At 36.9% G+C, this 19744-nt stretch overlaps 1 protein-coding gene across 3 annotated transcripts in view; it reads right to left on the reverse strand.

Annotated features, from left to right (window-relative positions):
• Positions 1-257: 257 nt before the first annotated feature.
• Positions 258-19744, reverse strand: part of RCHY1 (ring finger and CHY zinc finger domain containing 1) — a 28908-nt gene continuing 9421 nt past the window's right edge. For 2 of the 3 annotated variants that reach the window (XM_053583894.1, XM_053583978.1), the window contains 6 exons: positions 7109-7187; positions 4589-4633; positions 4428-4486; positions 4314-4340; positions 3273-3393; positions 258-921 (listed from right to left, as the gene is read on the reverse strand). In XM_053583894.1, the coding sequence (XP_053439869.1) occupies positions 793-921; positions 3273-3393; positions 4314-4340; positions 4428-4486; positions 4589-4633; positions 7109-7187 (460 nt within the window). In that variant the 3' untranslated portion in view covers positions 258-792. Of the gene's footprint in view, positions 922-3272; positions 3394-4313; positions 4341-4427; positions 4487-4588; positions 4634-6624; positions 6736-7108; positions 7188-19744 lie in introns of all 3 variants that reach the window. The other variant, XM_053583815.1, reaches the window with a different exon arrangement.

Consider the following 19744-nt stretch of genomic DNA (forward strand, 5'->3'; position numbering starts at 1 on the left):
AAATACTTGCTAAAAGAATGCATGAGTGATTCTTTGAAGAATCCTTTGAAGAAATAATTTTGGGCAACCTAAATTATTTTCAATGCTGATGTTTTTCTTAAAGTTTTGGAATATTCCTATTATTTTACATAACATTTTTATTATCTACTCTTATGGAAGAATATCTCAAAAGAAAATTTCTTCTACATTAAAAAATTGACTATATTGCCCTCATTGAGCCCAAAATACATAATCTTAGAAAAAAAATTTCTATAAAGCACTGCTTCAATATAATTTTATTCAGTTATTACACCAAAATTCACATTTAAAGGATCCAAAGGACTGACATAGAAAATTCTAAGTGTACATAATTAGATTTTTAACAATAAGGTGGAATGTATTTTCATTTATAGCACAGTCCTTAAAAAGTCAAGAATACTACTGAGAATTAAGTGCAGTTCTATCAAGAACTAAAAATGAACTCTGCGTGCAGTGTCACTGAAAGTTCCATGAAAGTGAAACATACTTGTGTGAATGTGAATGTCGGTGGCAAACATCACTGGCTTCTCATCAACTGACAATAAAGGGATTTCCAATCAAAATGCAAGCACAGTGGCTCTCACTCAGTACAGAGCTATGGTAATTCTCTAAGAGACCCTGAATCCTTAAGTACTTGTAGTATTATTTTATGCTGTGACACTAGTACAAAACACATCGACTCTAATGCACAGATTATAACACGTTACAACAGGACACTAAGGAAAATCTTTTCTCTATCTGAAAATGCTGTTTTATCCAGTATAGTAAGGTTGGTCACTGCAAATCCAGGGAAACTCCACGTCCTCCAGCTTGAGCAGTATTGTAGGACTCACAAATGTTACACTTCATGCCTAGTATATGGAACTGAACTGTGGATCGTCCATTACAGTCATTGCAGAGAATCTGAAGAGTGAAGAGATGAATTTAAATTAAACCTTACAGATACAAATAGTATTATCTGCTCATAGAAATCCCTTAAAAATCATAGTAAGTATGTGAAAATACATATATTTGTCTAAACATTTCCATAAGTAGAAATATTTTTTATCTTTTCACTGAAAACTCTAAAGAGGCTATTAATGTTGGTTTTGAATTTAGAAAATGAAAATGCAGATTTGAACAAAAAAGGCTTATTTTAAAATAGCTCAAATAGTATAAATAATACTAACAAAAAAACTACCCTAGGCATAATCAGATCAACATCTAATACTTAAAATTCAAAATAATTTACATGACTTCATTCCCTGTCATTAACATTTAAAAATTTATCTTAGTCGTTAAAACTGAAATTTTTATACTAATAACATTTTTTGTTTATTTTTTAGGTTTACTAATTCCCAGTATCCTATGCCTCAGAAATGAATTAAAGGCCAAAAAGAAGAGTTCCTAAAACTGAGTAAAAAGAAAGAGGCTTTTTTTCTTTTTAGACAAGAGTCTCACTCTGTCATCCCGGGTTGAGCACTATGACATCACAGCTCACAGCAACTTCAAACTTTTGGGCTCAAGGGATCCTCTTATCTCCTGAGTAGCTGGGACTACAGGTGCCCGCCACTACACCTGGCTAGTTTTTCTATTTTTAGTAGAGACCGGGTCTTGCTTTCCTCAGGCTGGTCTTGAACTCCTGAGCTCAAGGATTTCTCCCACCTCAGCCCCCCAGAGGGCTGGGATTAAAGGCGTGGGCCACTGCACCCGGCCTAAAAAGAGGCTTTTGGCTCATCCCTAAAATGACAATAAGATACCATTTAATAATTAACCATTTCTGGCAGTGCGTGTGGCTCAGTCGGTAGGGCGCCGGCCCCATATGCCGAGGGTGGCGGGTTCAAACCCGGCCCCGGCCAAACTGCAACCAAAAAATAGCCGGGCGTTGTGGCGGGTGCCTGTAGTCCCAGCTACTCGGGAGGCTGAGGCAGGAGAATCGCTTAAGCCCGGGAGTTGGAGGTTGCTGTGAGCTGTGTGATGCCATGGCACTCTACCGAGGGCGATAAAATGAGACTCTGTCTCTACAAAAAAAAAAAATAATAATAATTAACCATTTCTGGTGCAAAGTGAGACCCTAAAAAAGGAAGGTGCCGACCTAGAAAATGAATTAATACATCACTGTGCAAGAAAAGCATTAGCTGTCTAACAGTCACCACAACAAGCAGAAAATTTCCAAAGTTGCTCGAAATTATAATTTGGAAAATAATGTCTTTAAAAATATGATCTAAATTCAAAAGTAGATATGTGATTGTCCTAAGTCTGGGGAGTTGAGAAGGGACTGCTAATGGTACAGTTTTCTTCTGAGATGATGAAAATGTTCTAAATAACAGTGACATTTGCATAACTACATGAATATACTAAAAAGAATTGATTTATATACTTTTAAATGAGTTGCATGATATGTGAATTATGTCTTAATAAAGCTATTATTTAAAAAGTTATCTATGTAAAACACAGCACACTTCAGCCTCTAGTAAAATATCACTTGATTATCAATATTTGGAAAGTGATTTTCATTACCCTAACAAGTCAGTTAACCACATGAATTATGAAAACACTCTAGTGTGAATAAAATGAAAAATAATTTTATTTGGCTTTGTTATGTAGTTTTTATCTTTGTGTGTAAAAGTATTTGAAGATGTTCATAAAATTACAGTATGTTCAAAAATTATTACAGTCCCAGCTACCTAGCATTCCCATTCTGAGCTATAACTCAATACTGTCTGTGAAGAGATAGGAACATTTCTCAGTTAAGGGAAAAAGATGGTCATTCTCCATGAGACAGAAGGCATGAAAATACTTTTTGTACTTTTGGTTATAGGCTAATTAAGACCAAATAAACTAGGTCTAAGACAGAATAAAAAGGGCAATAAATGTCAAAAACCAAAATAATCTTCAAAAATCAGCAAACATGTTCTCCTGAAATAAAATTCAAAATAACTAAAAATACAACATAATTGAAACATCAGACTAGCGGTCCTCCTCTAGTCAGTTATATTACTGAGTTACTCTGAAAAGTAATGTGTGAATAATTCAGAATGAAGTTTTTGCCTGCCATCTAGTGTTGCTGCCTGCACAAAGATATTTAGGATTGTTTCCTTCTGGTCTGAATGCAATGTAACTAAAATTTTAAGATCAGTTCTGCCGTTTCATTAACCATTACATTGGCATCTATGTCAAAGTAGCATTTTTTAGACAAATTTGAGCAAAAGGGCAAAAATAAACAAGAATGTCAGTAAGGAACCTGAAAAGTTTTAAGCACTGATTCCACTCACATCCACAGTCATGTTCTGATACTCTGACGGCATAGGAGTCTGAGCCACCTCATCGTCCAGCTGGCGCCAGTAGCGGGTCATGTCCAGTGCAGAGTGCATACACAAGGGACATCTGTAGCCTCTAGAAGAGACGGAGCGGTCACTTTCCAGACATCAAATGGAGAGTGAGTCGACTCGGGTATACAAGCAGATGGCACGTAAACCACCCAGAACTCGTTGTTATCCTTTATTTCAAGGTAGTCCCTTAGGAACCTGTGAACCTTTATACTACAAACGTTTTAGAATAAATTCTGTATCTCCTGGTGTTCTTTAAACTTAAGTTTGTTTCCTGAGTTCTCCAAATGGAGAGATATTAGTTTATATTCTTTGTAGAATATACCTCATATATTTTTAAAAACCAATTAAGCTACTTCTTAAGCTAAACAACTTTAATTTCTTAATACATTCATGCAAAGAAGAGATTGTATTCCTTCAAAATTATTCCAATAATATTATTTTGTTTCTAAAAATTTGAAAAAATTTCTTTCTCTCCAGTTCTCATGTTAAATTACAATTTCTACTCATCAATTTGCAGGACCCCAAAATACATTTTTATATACTGTCCTCATTCCTAACCTCATCTCATTTTAACATCCTTCCCCACAACGAAGCCTCCACTCTGTACAATCTTTTCACCAACTTTCTTTGCAGTTCACTATACTAAGCTAACATTACAATCTAACAAAATTTTGAGCACCATTCCTCAGCATTTAAAACACTGTGACTGCCACTAGCAGAGACCGTGTTCCCTGTTGTGTATGGCCGGAACAAGAGGCATCTAATCGTGAGAGGAGAGAAGCCTCGAAATATAAGGACCAATGTGAGTTGTGTACTGAAGATACTTTGTCCAGGTTAACACTACATCTACCCTCACCATTTCAATATAAACACTGCCATGCCAGTACAGTGTAAGCAGCAATAATACTGGCCCACGTCCCCACCCTACACACACACAAAAAACATTTGACTATTACAATTTTTAAAATATCATCAGTTACTCACTCTTTCAGCATTTCTTCATAACATGTTCTGAAAAAAAAAAGGTAACATTATTTTAGTAAAACAAAAATTTTCTCCACTATTTTCAAACATCTTTGAGGAAAAAAGTTACTTTACCTATGTAAAAGATGTCCGCATGGCAGAACATGAGCGACAACGCGGGACGTGTGAATGTCCTGCAGAGAGGACAAAAGTCAGTGCTTATGCAAAGACAATGTGACAGCCAACTGTTTTAAAATCCACAGAGATTTCCAAAGTAAAAAGTATTTTAAACTCACCTCCAAACATATTGGGCAATTCTGCCGGGAAACATTTTCAATACACTGTTTAAAAAGAGAAGCCCACATTAACAAAAGCTTAACTAGATGAAAATGTCACACATAACATTGGTAGTCATAAAAATAGTAAAACCAATTTATTAAAAATAATAGCTAACATTAATACATGCTTCCTATGTTAGAAAAGAGTTAAACAATTCTTCACTTCTCACAACTAATTCAGGGTTGGCATATTACCTGCAACAATGAAAATGCTTTTTAATTATTAATTATTCAAATTACTTTTATAGAAAAGTGACTTAGGGAGTCAAGACACTTACCAAGATTCAAAGATAATAAGTAAGGTTTAGAATCTATCTTTCGTGTTTTACTCCAAAGCCACTTCCCTGAATCAGTAGACTAAGTGACAATAATGATATTATTGAGATTTACTACACGCCACATTCAGTACCTCATTATTCATTCTCACAATCCTGGATGAACAAAGTTATGATTACTACCCCATTTTATAGCTGAAGTATCTAAACAGCCTAAACAAGCTAAATAATTTCCAAAGTTACACACAGAAAGAGATAAAATTAAATTTCAGCTCCAGCAGGCTGACTCCAGAGCGTGAGTTCCTCATTTGACGAGATTTAACATCTGACTAGATATAGGGAGTGAGGGGAAACATCAGCCAGGGTGACTCCTGGGGTTTAATAGAAGCACTTTGTAGACAGCAGGACCACTTACTACTATAGATAATAAAAGATAACCGAGAAACAACACAACAAAAATACCTCAAGAAAAAATATACACATAGCTTTTTAAGAATAACCGAATATAGTATTTTGTTATTAAACAAAATAAGTTTAATAACAAATTGTTAAAACCTGGATTATAATCTCAGCTCTGCCATTCACTAACCCTTAGAATTCTGGATAAACCACCACTTATTTAGTTTTATTTTCCTTATTTATAAAATACACATTTGATTCTAAAGTGCATCTCACACACATTTTAACATCTCTGCAGTCATGGCACATCTGATGTCAATGGCATCTGCAGGCTGACGAGCTGCCAATGCTGAGGTGAGGAAGCAAACTGGCCGGCAGGAATGTATGCACACACCATGTGTTTCTAGAAACCACAAAGCACCACTGCAACGTAACCCGCAGGAGCCTATTGACTCCTGGCTATCTCTACCAGCATGTCTTGCCATCACCCCAAATTCAAGTTTAACAACCAAACTCAATCTTTTATCTCCAAAAAATTCACAATCTACTAATCAAGAGCCATAGCCAGGGATGAAAATCTTGAGTCATCTTACACAGCCCCATCCTTTTTCCATAATACCCTGTTACCAGATCCTCAATGTTCATTACTCTTCCAATTTTCCTTACCACTTTACTATTTATGCCAAGTACTATCTAATATTCTATTTCTTTAGTCTCTTCTTATCCTTATTGTCTGCTGAACCCACTACACTGATAAGCAAATGACTTCAAATACTCTCTTCCCAGTCAGTGTCTGCCTTGGTCTCTCTCTCAATGGTCATTCACAGCATTCCCACTCACACTGTTCCCCTTCATTTGGAATATTCTATACTTGCACAAACATCATTTGCACTCTGCTCTACCCTAATCCCCCATTCTCTAAATTCCTACAGTAGGTACAATCAGCACTATAAATGCAATACTTTATTAAACTACTTTTCAACAAGAGGGGCCTGAGATTGTGATATAATTTCTACATTCACATTAAAAATGTCTTAATTAAAAAAAGAAATATAAAAATATTTTCTAAATTTTCTTAGAATGCTGAGCTAATAAGGTCACACTGCTCAGTGTATTTCTGCTGCTGTTTTAAAGTTATTCTTAAAGCAGTACCGGTGGACAGATCTGGAGAACAAGAATGGAAAAGCAAACATTCAATTTATTCGACACTAAAATGAAAACTAGTAGATAAGTAGATGCACACCCACACAGGGGGGAAACACAACGAAAGTCAAATGGGGGAAGGGGAGGAGGGAGCAGGAGGGATCTGCGAGCTCTCACCTCACAGGCACGCGCGGGGGTGCAGCACACCTCCTGGCTGAAGGGCTCAACTACAACTTGGACTTTACCTAACAAACAAAGTAACCTAATTGTGTGTACCGATAAATTAATCTGAAATAACAAGATAAATAAAAATAAAAAAGCTAAAAAAGAGGCAGTACCAGTGCTAAGAACCCGTAAAACATCCTAGAAGTTGTCAACGTTATGCTAAAGACTGGTATAAACATACTTACGCTATAGGAAACAAAGGAATCACATAGATCAGATATTCTGAGGCATACATTTTAGAATAATTCTTAATAATGCTTTTTTAAAAAGCAATATATGGGGGTATAACTCAGTGGTAGAGTATTTGATTACAAAAAGCAATATAGCTGTACTTGGCAATATCTAAAAATAAGCATGGTTCCAAAACATATTAGAATTTAACCAATTTTCAAAAACATTGGATACTTTAAAAAGTATGCAAACTAAAATTATATACCTTGTGTTTTCCTTGAAGAGTCATAGCTAGGCATAAGTTACATTTCAAACAGTGGAAAAAATCTTCCTTTGGACCAATCCTAACAAAACATATAAAAGCCGAAAGATTACATTATTTTTACTATAGTGACAATTTACTCATTATATAATACATAAGTTTAATCTATGGTAAAAAAATAAAATACAAACCACGTCACCCTCTCTCCAACATCCCTCTTCAAATGTAAGCACTGAACAGAATGGTTTCTACCCGCCTAAGGCTTTTTCTCTATAAAATATTACACAGAGAAAGAGACACACACATTCACACTTTGGGTTTTATTTCTTACATAAATTGATTATTTCTACATATGCTGTTCTAGAACTTAATATATCCTGAAGATTATACTATTTCCGTTCTATATAAAATCACTTCCTTCTTCTTGATAGCTATAGAGGATTACGTGATATGGCTATATATCATAACCTTTAAAATCTGGGGTCTGACAATTAAGTTAGATATTACTAACAAAAAGATTAGTCAACGTGAAAACACGCAGGAATTCAAAATGGGATAGGAAGAAAAGAGAATTTTTAAAAAGGAACAGAGGATAAGTAAATTGGGAGACAAATTTCAAAATTAAAAGCAAATTAAAGAGGTTTCTAATACCCAAGAGCCAAAAGGATTTGTTACCAGTAGAGGCACACAGTAAGAATGCTAAGGAATTCCCTCAAAGCAGAAGGAAAATTATACCAGATGGCAGTAAGGACCTAAACAATGGAATGAAGAATGCTAACAATGTCCACCGCAGTTCAGTGGTTTCCATGTTATTAAACTATAGGCTTCCTATTTTTTATTGCACTTCAATTTACTGCCCTTCACAGATAGTGTGTTTTTGCAAATTAAAGGTTTGTGGCAACCCCAGTTCAGCAATTCTATCAGTGCCACCTCCCTACAGCACACGCTCACTTCATGCCTGTCACATTTTGGTATTAATAATTCTCTCAATATGCCAAACTTTTCGTTGTTATTATATTTTCTGGTGATCTTTAACCAGTGATCTTTGATGTTACAACTCTCAATGTTTTGGAGCACTAAAAACCATGCCCACAGAAGAAAGCAAACTTAATTAATGCTTTGTATTCCACCTGCCCCACCGGCCAGCCATTCCCCTCCTCCGTCCCCCTCCTCAACTCTGCCTATTCCTTGAGACATAATAATATTGAAATTAGGCTAATTAACAGACTCACTAAGGCCTGTAAGTGTCAAGAGTTGCGTATCTCTCACTTTCAATCAAAAGCTTAGTGTGGAAGACATGTGGAAAGCCAAGACAGGCTGAAAGCTAGGCCTCTTACATCAAAGAGTTAGCCAATTTACCGATGCAGAGAAACAGTTCTTGAAAGTGCTACACACAAAGGATAAGAAAAGAGAACCATCCTTATTGCTGATAGGGAGACAGTGGTTTGAATAAAAGACCAGTCACAACCATTTCCTTAAATCTAAGCCTACACCACAGCAAAGCCCCAACTTTCAATTCTGTGACTGCTGGCAGAGGTCAGGGCACTGCAGAAAAGAAACTGAAAGCCAGCAGTTCATTCATGAGGTTTCAAAAGCCGTCTCTATAACACAAAAGCACGAGATCAAACAGCAGGTGCTGATGCAGAAGCTGCAGCAAGTTATCCAGAAGACTTAGCTAAGATCACTGATGAAGGTGGTTATGCTAAACAACTATTTTCAATGTGGACAAAACAGCCTTCTAATGGAAGAAAGACCATCTAGGATTTTCATATCTAGAGAGGAGAAGCCCATGTCTGACTTCATAGCTTGAAAGAACAGGCTAACTCATGTGTTAGGGCATAACACACACAGTGACTCTGAGATACACTCCTACATGGGTCCTCTGCTGGTGCTCCATAAAGGAATAACAAAGCCTCGATGACAGCACATCTGTTTATGATGTGGTTTACTGAGTATTTTAACTCACTGAGACCTAATGCTCAGAAAAAGATTCCTTGTAAAGTGTAGGCCACTGACCCTATACTTGATCACCCAGAAGCCCTGATTGAGATGAATAACGAGATGAGAGTTGTTTTCATGCTGCTACATCCATCTGCAGCCCAAAGATCTAGGACTAACTTTGATTTTCTCATCTTTTTCTTTTTTTTTTTTTTTCAGGTTAATTGAGGGTACAAAGAATTAGGTTACAATGTTTGCATTTGTTAGGTAAAGTCCCTCTTATAATTGTGTCCCACCCCTAAGAGGTGTGCCATACACCCTAATATTGTGCCCATTAAAAGGGATCACACTTGTCCCTCTCCCCCACTCCTTTGTACCCTGGCCCCCCCCACCTTGAAAAGAGTTTTTCTCTTATGTGGGTATTAGATCACATACTAGCTTCATATTAGAATTGAGTACATTGGATTCTTGCTTCTCCATTCTTGTGAACTTTACTAAGAATGTGTTCCACTTCCCATCCATGTTAATACAAAAGATGTAAACTCTCATCTTTTTAATGGTTGAATAGTATTCCATGGTATACATATACCATAGCCTGTTAATCCATTCCTGGATTGATGGGCAGTTAAGTTGTTTTTACATTTTGGCAATTATAAATTGAGCTGCAATGAACAGCCTAGTGCAAATGTCGTTTATGATAAAATCTTTTTTTTTTTCTTCTGGGTAGATGCCCAGTATTGGGAATGCAAGATCAAATGGGAGGTCTAATTTGAGTTGAGGATTCTCAATACTTCCTTCCAAAAAGGTTGCATCAGTTTGCAGTCCCACCAGCAGTGTGAAAGTGTTCGTCTCTCTTCACATCCACACCAGCATCTGCAGCTTTAAGCCTTTATGATGTAGGCTATTGTCACTGGGTTAGGTGAAATCTTAGGATGGCTTTGATTTGCATTTCTCTAACCATCAGGGACAATGAGAATTTTTTTCAAATGTTTGTTAGCCATTCATCTGTCTTCGTCAGAGAAGGTTCTGTTCATGTCTCTTGCCCAGTGGAAGATGGGATTGTTTGCTCTTTTTTTGTTAATTTGAGCTCTCTGTAGATACTAGTTACCAACAATTTGTCAGATTCATACACTACAAATACCTTTTCCTGTTCCGAAGGTTGTCTTTTTACTTTACTTGTTGTGTCCTTAGCTGTACAAAAGCTTTTCCATTTAATTCCCATTTGTTTCCTTTTGTTGTTGCTGTAACTGCCACTAAAGTCTCTGTCATAAAATCTTTTCCAAGTCCAACATCATCAGGAATTCTTCCCACACTTTCTTCCAGGATTTTTACCATTTCATGCCTTAGATTTAAAGTTTTTACCATCTTGAGTCAATCTTCGTAAGTAGTGAAAGGTATGAGTCCAGTTTCAGTCCTTTATATGTGGTTAACCAGTTCTCCCAGAACCATTTGTTGAATAGGGATTCTTTTTCCCAGTGTAAGTTTTTGTTTGGTTTATCAAAGATCAGATGGTAATTAGAAACTGGTTTCTTCTCTTGATTTTCTACTCTGTTCCATATGTCTATGTCTCTATTTTTGTGCCAAGACCATGCTATTTTTATTATTGTGGACTTGTCATATAACCTGAAGTCTGGTACGGTGATGACTCCAGCTTTGTTTTTATTACTAAGCTATATGGGCTTTTCTGGTTCCATACAAAACAAAGTACTATTTTTACTGTTCTTCAAAGTATGATGTTGGATTTTGATGGGGATTGCATCAAATCTGTAGACTGCTTGGGGAAGAATAGACACTTTAACAGTGTTGACTGTTCCCATCCAAGAGCATGATATGTTCTTCCATTTGTTAATGTCTTCTGCTATTTCTTGTTTTTTTTATTTTTTTTGGTTGCCGTTTGGCCGGGGCCAGGTTTGAACCCACCACCCTCGGTATATGGGGCCGGCGCCCTACCGACTGAGCCACAGGCACCGCCCGTCTTCTGCTATTTCTTAAGGTTTCATAATTCTTTATGAAGATCCTTCACCTCTTTCATTTAGTATATTCCTAAGTATCCCATTTCCTTTGAAGCTACTATGAAAGGAACTATATCCCTGATTTGCTTCTCAGCGTGGCTGTTATTGAAGTATACAAAGGCTACCAATTTGTGGACATTGATTTTTATGCCCTGAGACATTAAGGTATTTCCTGACCACTTCCAGGAGTTTTGTGATTGAATCTCTGGGATTTTCTAAGTATAAGATCATATCATTAGCAAAGAGCAAGAGTTTGACCTCCTATGCCCCCATTTGGATGCCCACAGTATCCTTCTCTTGGCTGACCGCAATGACTAGAACTCCCAGCACAATGTTGAATAGTAGTGGGAATAATGGACATTCTTGTCTGCTTCCAGTTCTAAGTGGAAAAGCTTTCAGTTTTACTCCATGCAGTATGATGATAGCTGTGGGTCTGTCATAGATGGCTTCAATCAGCTTAAGAAATGTACACCCATACCTATTAAGTGTTCTTATTAGGTATTAGAAAAGGATGCTGAATTTTCTCAAATGCTTTTTCTGCATCTATTGAGAGAATCTGCGGTCTTTCTTTTTGCCTCTATTAATATGGTAAGTTACATTTACAGATTTGTGTATGTTAAACCAACCTTGCATCCCTTGGTTACAATTGGTTACACAATCATGTAACCCCAAGCCTACATGATTGTGATGTATAATTTTTTTAATGTGTAGCTACAACCTATTAGCTAAGATTTTGTTGAGTATCTCTGCATCAATACTCATTACTGAAATTGGTCTATAGTTCTCTTTTGTAGTTGGGGCCTTTCCTGGTTTTTGGATTCAAGGTGATGTTTCATAGAATGTGTTGGGGAAGGTTCCTTCTTTCTCAATGTTTCGGAATAGTTTCCACAGTATAGGTAGAAGCTCACCTTTGAAGTTACGATAGAATTCTGCAGTGAAGCCATCTAGATCTGGACTTTGTTATTGTTAGAAGCTTTTTTTACTGTTTCTTCAATCTCGGTGCATGATATTGGTTTGTTCAAAAGATCTATGTCTTCCTGGTTAAGTCTAGGATATTGGTCCATTTTCTCCACAGTGTCAAATTTCTGGGCAAAGAGTTTTTTGTAGAAGTCAGAAATAATCTTTTATATCTCTGTATGAGTTACTTACCCCTTTTTGTTTCTGATTGAGGTTAGTAAAGATTTTACTTTTCTGTTTCTGGTTAGTCTGGCCAATGGTTTATTGATTTATTTTATTTTGTTGAAGAACCAACTTCTTGTTTCACTAATTTTTCTGAATGATTCTTTTTTTGGCCGGGGCCGGGTTTGAACCCACCACCTCCAGTATATGGGGCCAATGCCCTACTCCTTTGAGCCACAGGTGCTGCCCCTGAATGATTCTTTTGTTTATTTCTGAGTTAATTTTGGTTATTTCTTTTCTTCTGCCAGGTTGAGATTGGATTGCTCTTCCTTTCCATTTCATTAAGAAGATTCATTAGATTGTTGACGTGCTTTATTTCTATTTTTCAGATGCGGGCATGTAGCAGCCCATATAGCCTATGGCTAGGAGTGAGAGTTATAAGAAATACCTGTATAGCTCAATAATGGAACACCTTGGTGGAAAGGGCATGGAGAGAGGGATTTAGGTTTCCTAACAAGCATGAGAGCTTATGAGATGAGAGCATTGGTGAATTGGCAGTCTCTAAACCTATGCTGTTGAGAGGCAAGAGATCCTCCTATGTTAGGCAGGAGAAGGTAGTCAGGAGCATGCACATTCTATCACGGACCTGCTTACTCTGACTCTGTCTCCTCGCCTGCCTGCAGAACACCGAGAGAGAGAGAGAGAGAAAGAGAAATTGTTCCTGAGCAAGGTAGCTTAGTGGTCTGCATCCAGAACCTAGTTAACCAGGGCCCAAGACCTGGCCAGTCCCAGGCTCTGACAGGAAGTTGCAATGGTAGGCTGTGACACAGGCATCTAATGCGATAAATTTCTCTCTTAGGCCTGCTTTTGCGGTGTCCCACAGGGTTTAGTAGCTTGTGTCTTCATTGTTGTTATGCTCAAGGAAGTTAATGATTTCCTCCCTAATCTCTTCCTAGATCCAACTGCCGTTCAGCATAAAATTGTTAGTTTCTATGCCTTTGTGTAGTGATGAAAATTTTTGTTGGAGTTGAATTCCACCTTTATTGCCTTGTGACCTGAGAAGATACAAGGGATATAATTTTAATTCTTTTGATTTTTCTGAGTTTTGATTTGTGTATTAGGATATGATTTTGGAGAATGTTCCACAGGCTGACAAGAACATATATTCCTTAGGTTTGGAATGGTGTGTTATGTATATATCTATTAAGCACAGTTGTTCTAGGGTTGCATTTAAGTCCCTTGTATCTTTGTCTAGTTTTTACATAGAGGATCTGTCCAGCTCTATAAAAGGAATGTTAAAGTCCCCTACTATTATGGTATTATAGGCTATCATATTGTTTAGACCAATCAAAGTCTGTTTCAGAAATCTTGAAGCATTTAAGTCAGGTGCATAAATATTTAGAACCGAAATGTCCTGTTGTTGTATTGTTCCCTTGACCGATATGAAGTGTCTTTGTCTGTTTTGATCTTAGTTGCTTTAAATGCACTTCTATCTGAAAATAAAATTGCAAACCCTCCTTTATTCTGATTTCCGTTTGCCTGAAATATTGTTTTCCATCCCTTCACCCGAAGTCTTGCTTTGTCCTTCAAGGTTAGGTGGGTTTCCTGTAAGCAGCATATGAATGGCTTGTGCTTTTTTATCGAATCAGCCAGCTTGTCCCTCTTCAGTGGGGAAGTCAAGCCATTAACATTTATTGAGAAAACTGGTAAGTGTGGTGGTGCTCTATTAGTCTTATTTTGTGAAAGTCCATTGCTTAGTTTTATCTTTTGCATCATTGTGGAAGCTAAGTTTTGTCCCTTAGTTTCTGGTGTTTAGTTTGCTGGTGGTCCATTGTGATGGTCAGTGTGCAGAATAGGTCTAAGTATTTCCTGTAGAGCTGATCCTGTTATGGTGAACTTCCTCAATGTTTACATTATCAGTATAAGATTTAATTTCTCCATCAATTTTAAAGCTTAGCAGGATACAAAATTCTGGGCTGAAATTTGTTTTAAGAAAGTTAAACAAAACAAACATTCTCTTCTGGTTGGAAAAATAACCATTTCTCTTCTGGTTTGGAAAGTTTCAGCTGAGAAGTCCACTGTCACCCTGATGGATCTGCCCCTGTAGGTCAACTGACACTTATTTCTGGCTGCTTGTAAAATTTTCTTTCATCTTGACTTTGGGCAATGTGTCTTGCAGAAGCTCTATTTGAGGTGAGATAACCTGGGGTTCAATATCCCTCTAAAAGGAATTCTGTCAGAATCGCTGGTGATACTTGGGAAATTTTCATTTACAATATCCTCTAGTAGGGCTTTCATTTCTCTGGAGCATTCTTCCTCCCCTTCTGAGATACCTATAATTCATATGTTTGAACACTTCATGAATGCCCTAATTGTCTCACTGAACATTCTCGTTTCTCTCTCTTCTTTTCTGCCTCTTTACCTGTGTTAGCTCAGGAGATTTATCCTCTACCTCTGAGATTCTTTCTTCTACATGGTCCCACCTGTTATTGATACCTTCTACAGCATCTTAAACTTTCCTCATTGACTGCTTCAATTCCTTAAACTCCTCTATAATCTTTCTATATTCTTCATATCTTTCATCCTTTTTTTGGTTCTGTTTTTTAATTTCCTTTTGGTTATTTTCCACTTTCTCAGCAATTTCCTTCATTGCTTTTACCATCCATATTTTAAATTCCCTTTCTGTCATTTCTAACATTTCTTTATGGGTGAAACCCTCTGTAGTAGCTACATCACAGTCCCTTGGAGGTTTGCTTGGTTCTGCTTTTTTATGTTGCCAGAATTTTCTTGTTGGTTCTTCCTCATGAGTGTTTTCTTTTTGTCTGCCTCCTTATCCTACTATTTCACTTCATCTTCCTCTTTAAGTGACTTTGTCTCTGACCTAAGGTGTTGAAGTTTCCTTTGGTAGGATCAAAAGTAAGAGAAAAGTAAAGAACAATAAGGGAGAAAAGATATAAAGAGAAAATAAAAAGGAAAGGGAGGTAAAAAGACAGACTGACAAAAAGAAGAAAAGAATAGAGAGAGATAGGAGTAACAGTGGTGAACGGTAGGGTGCTATAACGCACACCCGCAATTCCCAGCCTCTGGTGGGCTAGGGTGGGTGAGTCTCTTGAAGTCAGGAGCTCCTACCAGCATGAGCAGAAACAAGACCCCACCTCCACCAAATAGAGAAAGAAAAAAAAAAATGCCTACAAACTGCATTTTATCATAGTGAGAACCTACTACGCATGTTCTTCCAAAGGCAAAGCTAGAAGGACCCCCTGTATGAGGGGATCAAGGTCTCCTTAAGCCAGGTAAATGCTGTGGCCACAGGCCAGGCCTCAGAGTGAGGCTCCATCCCATAAATAGAATATGGATTGGCAAAGAATAGATAAGTAAAAAGAAATAATAATAAAAGTATATAAAGAGAATTGAAAATAAGAATTACATAGGATGTAAAAAAAAAGGGCATAGATCTTAGTTGCTATTTGAGAAATTTATGTGGGAAAGGTACAAAGAGTAGAAAGATCTTTACAAAAAGAGAGACTTCCAACCCAGAGAAACTAATTCACTAGGGTAGGACAGAGACCAGTTGAAAACAAGACAGAGCCACTTAGCCCCACTACACCAAGTAAGACCCCAGTGTCTCAGGCCATAGCACTCTATGGGTCCTTTGCAAAGCTCTAGGGTAAAAGGTACAGACACCACTCACAGCTCTTGGGAAAATGGCTGGTTAATCACTACTCCAGGAGACTCCCAACTCAACTTCACCTTATCTGCACATCTACCCAAATAGTGTAAAATAATCATGAGGGAGAATCAGCGAAAAAACTCCAGTAACATGAATAACCAGAGTAGATCAACTCCCCCAAGGAATGATACGGCAGACACAACTGAAGATCCCATTCCTAGACAAATGGCTGAGATGTTAGAAATCAAATTGACTGTTTGGATTGCAAATAAGATTAATAGAATGGAGGTAAAGTTGGAATTGGAAATTCAAGGAGCAATTCAAAAGTTGTCTCAAGAATTCAATGAATTCAAAGACAAAATCACCAGAGATTTTGACACATTGAGACAAGAATTTTCAGACCTCCAAGATATGAGAAACACAGTGGAATCCCTCAGTAACAGAATGGAGCAAGCAGAAGAAAGGATTTCAGACACTGAAGGCAAAAACTCCCAAGCGCCGTAAGAGTAAGATAAATGGAGAGCAATAACGGACCACTCTCTCAGAGAGCTCTGAGATAATTTGAAGAAAATTCATATTCACCTTATAGGAATTCCTGAAGGCGACGAAGTTGCTTCGCAAAGCACAGAGGCCCTTCTTCATGAGATTATGAAGGAGAACTTTCTAAACATGCTAAAAGATTCTGAAATTCAGATAGCAGTTTCAGAACCCCAACACAACTGAACCCAAATAAGACAACTCCCAGACACATCATAATTAACTTCACTAAAGTTAATATAAAGGAGAAAATTCTGAAAGCAGCCAGACGTAAAAATGACCATAACCTACAAGGGGAAGGATATTAGAATGGCTGCAGACCTCTCTGCTGAAACCTTTCAAGATAGAAGAGGGTAGTCATCGACTTTTAATCTCCTAAAACAAAATAACTTTCACCCCAGGATCCTGTATCCAACTAAACGGAGTTTCATTTATGATGGAGAAATTAAATACTTCAATGACATTCACATGTTGAAGAAATTTGCCATAACTAAACAAGCTCTCCAGAATATTCTCAGACCTATCCTCCATAATGACCAGCGCAATCCTCCACCACAAAAGTAAACTCACTCAGAAACTTTTGATCAATTCCAACTTCCACAGTGGCGAAAGGATTAAAAATGTCCACTCGACTATTGAAAAACTTAATAACCAAAACTCTACCAGGCTTATCAATATTCTCAATTAATGTAAATGGCTTAAATTGTCTCCTAAAGAGGCACAAGTTAGCTGACTGGATACAAAAATTCAGGCCAGATATCTGCTGCATACAAGAATCTCATCTTACCTTAAAAGATAAATACAGACTCAGGGTGAAGAGATGGTTCTCTATATTCCAGGCAAATGGAAATCAGAAAAAAGCAGGTTCTACAATTTTATTTGCAGATACAATAGGCTTTAAACCAACAAAAGTAAGGAAGGATAAGGATGGTCACTTCATATTTCTTCAGGGTAACACTCAATATGATGAGATTTCAATTATTAATATTTATACGCCCATCCAGAATGCACCTCAATTTATAAGAGAAACTCTAACAGACATGAGCAACTTGATTTCCTCCAGCTCCATAATAGTAGGAGATTTTAACACTCCTTTGGCAGTGTTGGATAGATCCTCCAATAAGAAGCTGAGCAAAGAAATTTTAGATTTAAACTTCACCATTAAATATTTGGATTTAAAAGACATGTACAGAACATTTCATCCTAACAAAACTTCATCATCAACTTCTTCTTATCAGCCCACAGAACATACTCCAAAACTAATCACATCTTAGGTCACAAGTCTAACCTCAGCAAGTTTAAAAGAATAGAAATTATTGCTTGCATCTTCTCAGACCATCATGGAATAAAACTTGAACTCAGTAACAAAAGGAATCTGCATACTCATACAAAAACATGGAAACTAAATAACCTTATGCTGAATGATAACTGGGTCAGACACAAGATTAAGAAAGAAATTACCAAATTTTTGGAATAAAACGATAATGAAGACACAAATTATCAGAACCTCTGGGATATGGCAAAGTCAGTCCTAAGAGGGAAATTTATAGCAATGTAAGCCTTCCTCAAGAGAACGGAAAGAGAGGACGTTAACAACCTAATGGGACATCTCAAGCAACTGGAAAAGGAAGAATATTCCATTCCCAAACCCAGCAAAAGAAAAGAAATTAACAAAATTAGAGCAGCATTAAATGAAATTGAAAACAAAAGGATTATACAACAGATTAATAAATCAAAAAGTTGGTTTTTTGAAAAGGTCAATAAAACAGATAAACCCTTGGCTAACCTAACCAGGAAAAAAAGAGTAAAATCTCTATTTTCATCTATCAGAAATGGCAAAAACAAATAACAGACTCCTCAGAAATTCAAAAAATCATTAATGAATATTACAAGAAACTTTATTCTCAGAAATATGAAAATCTGAAGGAAAGTGACCAATACTTGGAAGCACAGCACCTTCCAAGACTTAGCCAGAATCAAGTGGAAATGTTGAACAGGCCCATATCAAGTTCTGAAATAGCATCAACTATGCAAAATCTCCCTAAAAAAGAAAAGCCCAGAACCAGATGGCATCACATCAGAATTCTAACAAACCTTTTAAGAGGAACTAGTACCTATATTACTCAACCTTTTCCGAAATATAGAAAAAGAAGGAATACTACCCAACATGTTCTATGAAGCAACCACCACCTTGATCCCCAAACCAGGAAAGACTCAACAAGAAAAGAAAATCATAGACCAATATCACTAATGAATACTGATGCAGAAATATTCAACAAGATCCTAACAAACAGAATCCAGCAACACATCAATAAATTATACATCATGACCAAGTCGGTTTTATCCCAGGGTCTCAAGGCTGGTTCAATATACGTAAATCTATAAATATAATTCAGCACATAAACAAATTAAGAAACAAAGACCATATGATTCTCTCAATTGATCAGAAAAAGCTTTTGATAATATCCAGCATCCTTTCATGATCAGAACACTTAAGAAATTGGTATAGAAGGGATATTTCTTAAACTGATAGAGGCCATCTACAGCAAACCCACAAAACTATTAAGACTAGAGTATAATTGTGATGGATGTGTTACTTAGTTCAATGTAAACATTTCACACTGTATATCAAATCAGTACACCGAACCCCATAAATGCATCAAGGTACAAAATAATGATTTAATAAAAACAAACAAACAAAAAGAAACATAGTAAGACCCCCATCTCTCCAAAAAAAAAAAAAATTAGCTATGTGTGGTGGCACATGCCTACAGTCACAGCTACTCAGGAGGCTGATGCAGAAGGATTGCTTGAATCCAAAAGTATAAGGCTGCAGTGAGCTATAAATGTGAACCTGGGTGACAGAGCAAGACATTGTCTCTAAAACTACACATATAATAAACAAATGTAAATCCTACAACTTTAAAAAAACTAAAATGAAAAACTCTATAGGCTTACCAACTGATTGAACACACAGCAGAATAGAGAGCTGGAAGATAAACCAGTGGAAATGATCTAATTTGAGCATGAAGTACATAAAGAGAAATACAGGAAAAAATACAAGAGACCTGAGACATAGTGAAAAAGTCTCCAAGTGGAGTTGCAAAAAAGGCAAGAAAATGGGGCAGAAACATTATTTTGAGAAAATGGCCAAGAACATGTTAAATATGACAGAAGACATCAAGCCACAGATTCAAGAAACTCTACAAACCCTAAGCCAGATAAATACTACACACACACAGACACATTATGGAAAAACTGCTAAAAACCAATGACTTAATGCCAGGTACAGTGGCTCACTCATATAATCCTAGCACTTTGGGAGCCCAAAGCAGGAAGATCACTTGAGCCCAGGAGTTCAAG

Source organism: Nycticebus coucang, chromosome 1, assembly GCF_027406575.1.
Source record: "Nycticebus coucang isolate mNycCou1 chromosome 1, mNycCou1.pri, whole genome shotgun sequence".
NCBI classification, from domain to species: domain Eukaryota; kingdom Metazoa; phylum Chordata; class Mammalia; order Primates; family Lorisidae; genus Nycticebus; species Nycticebus coucang.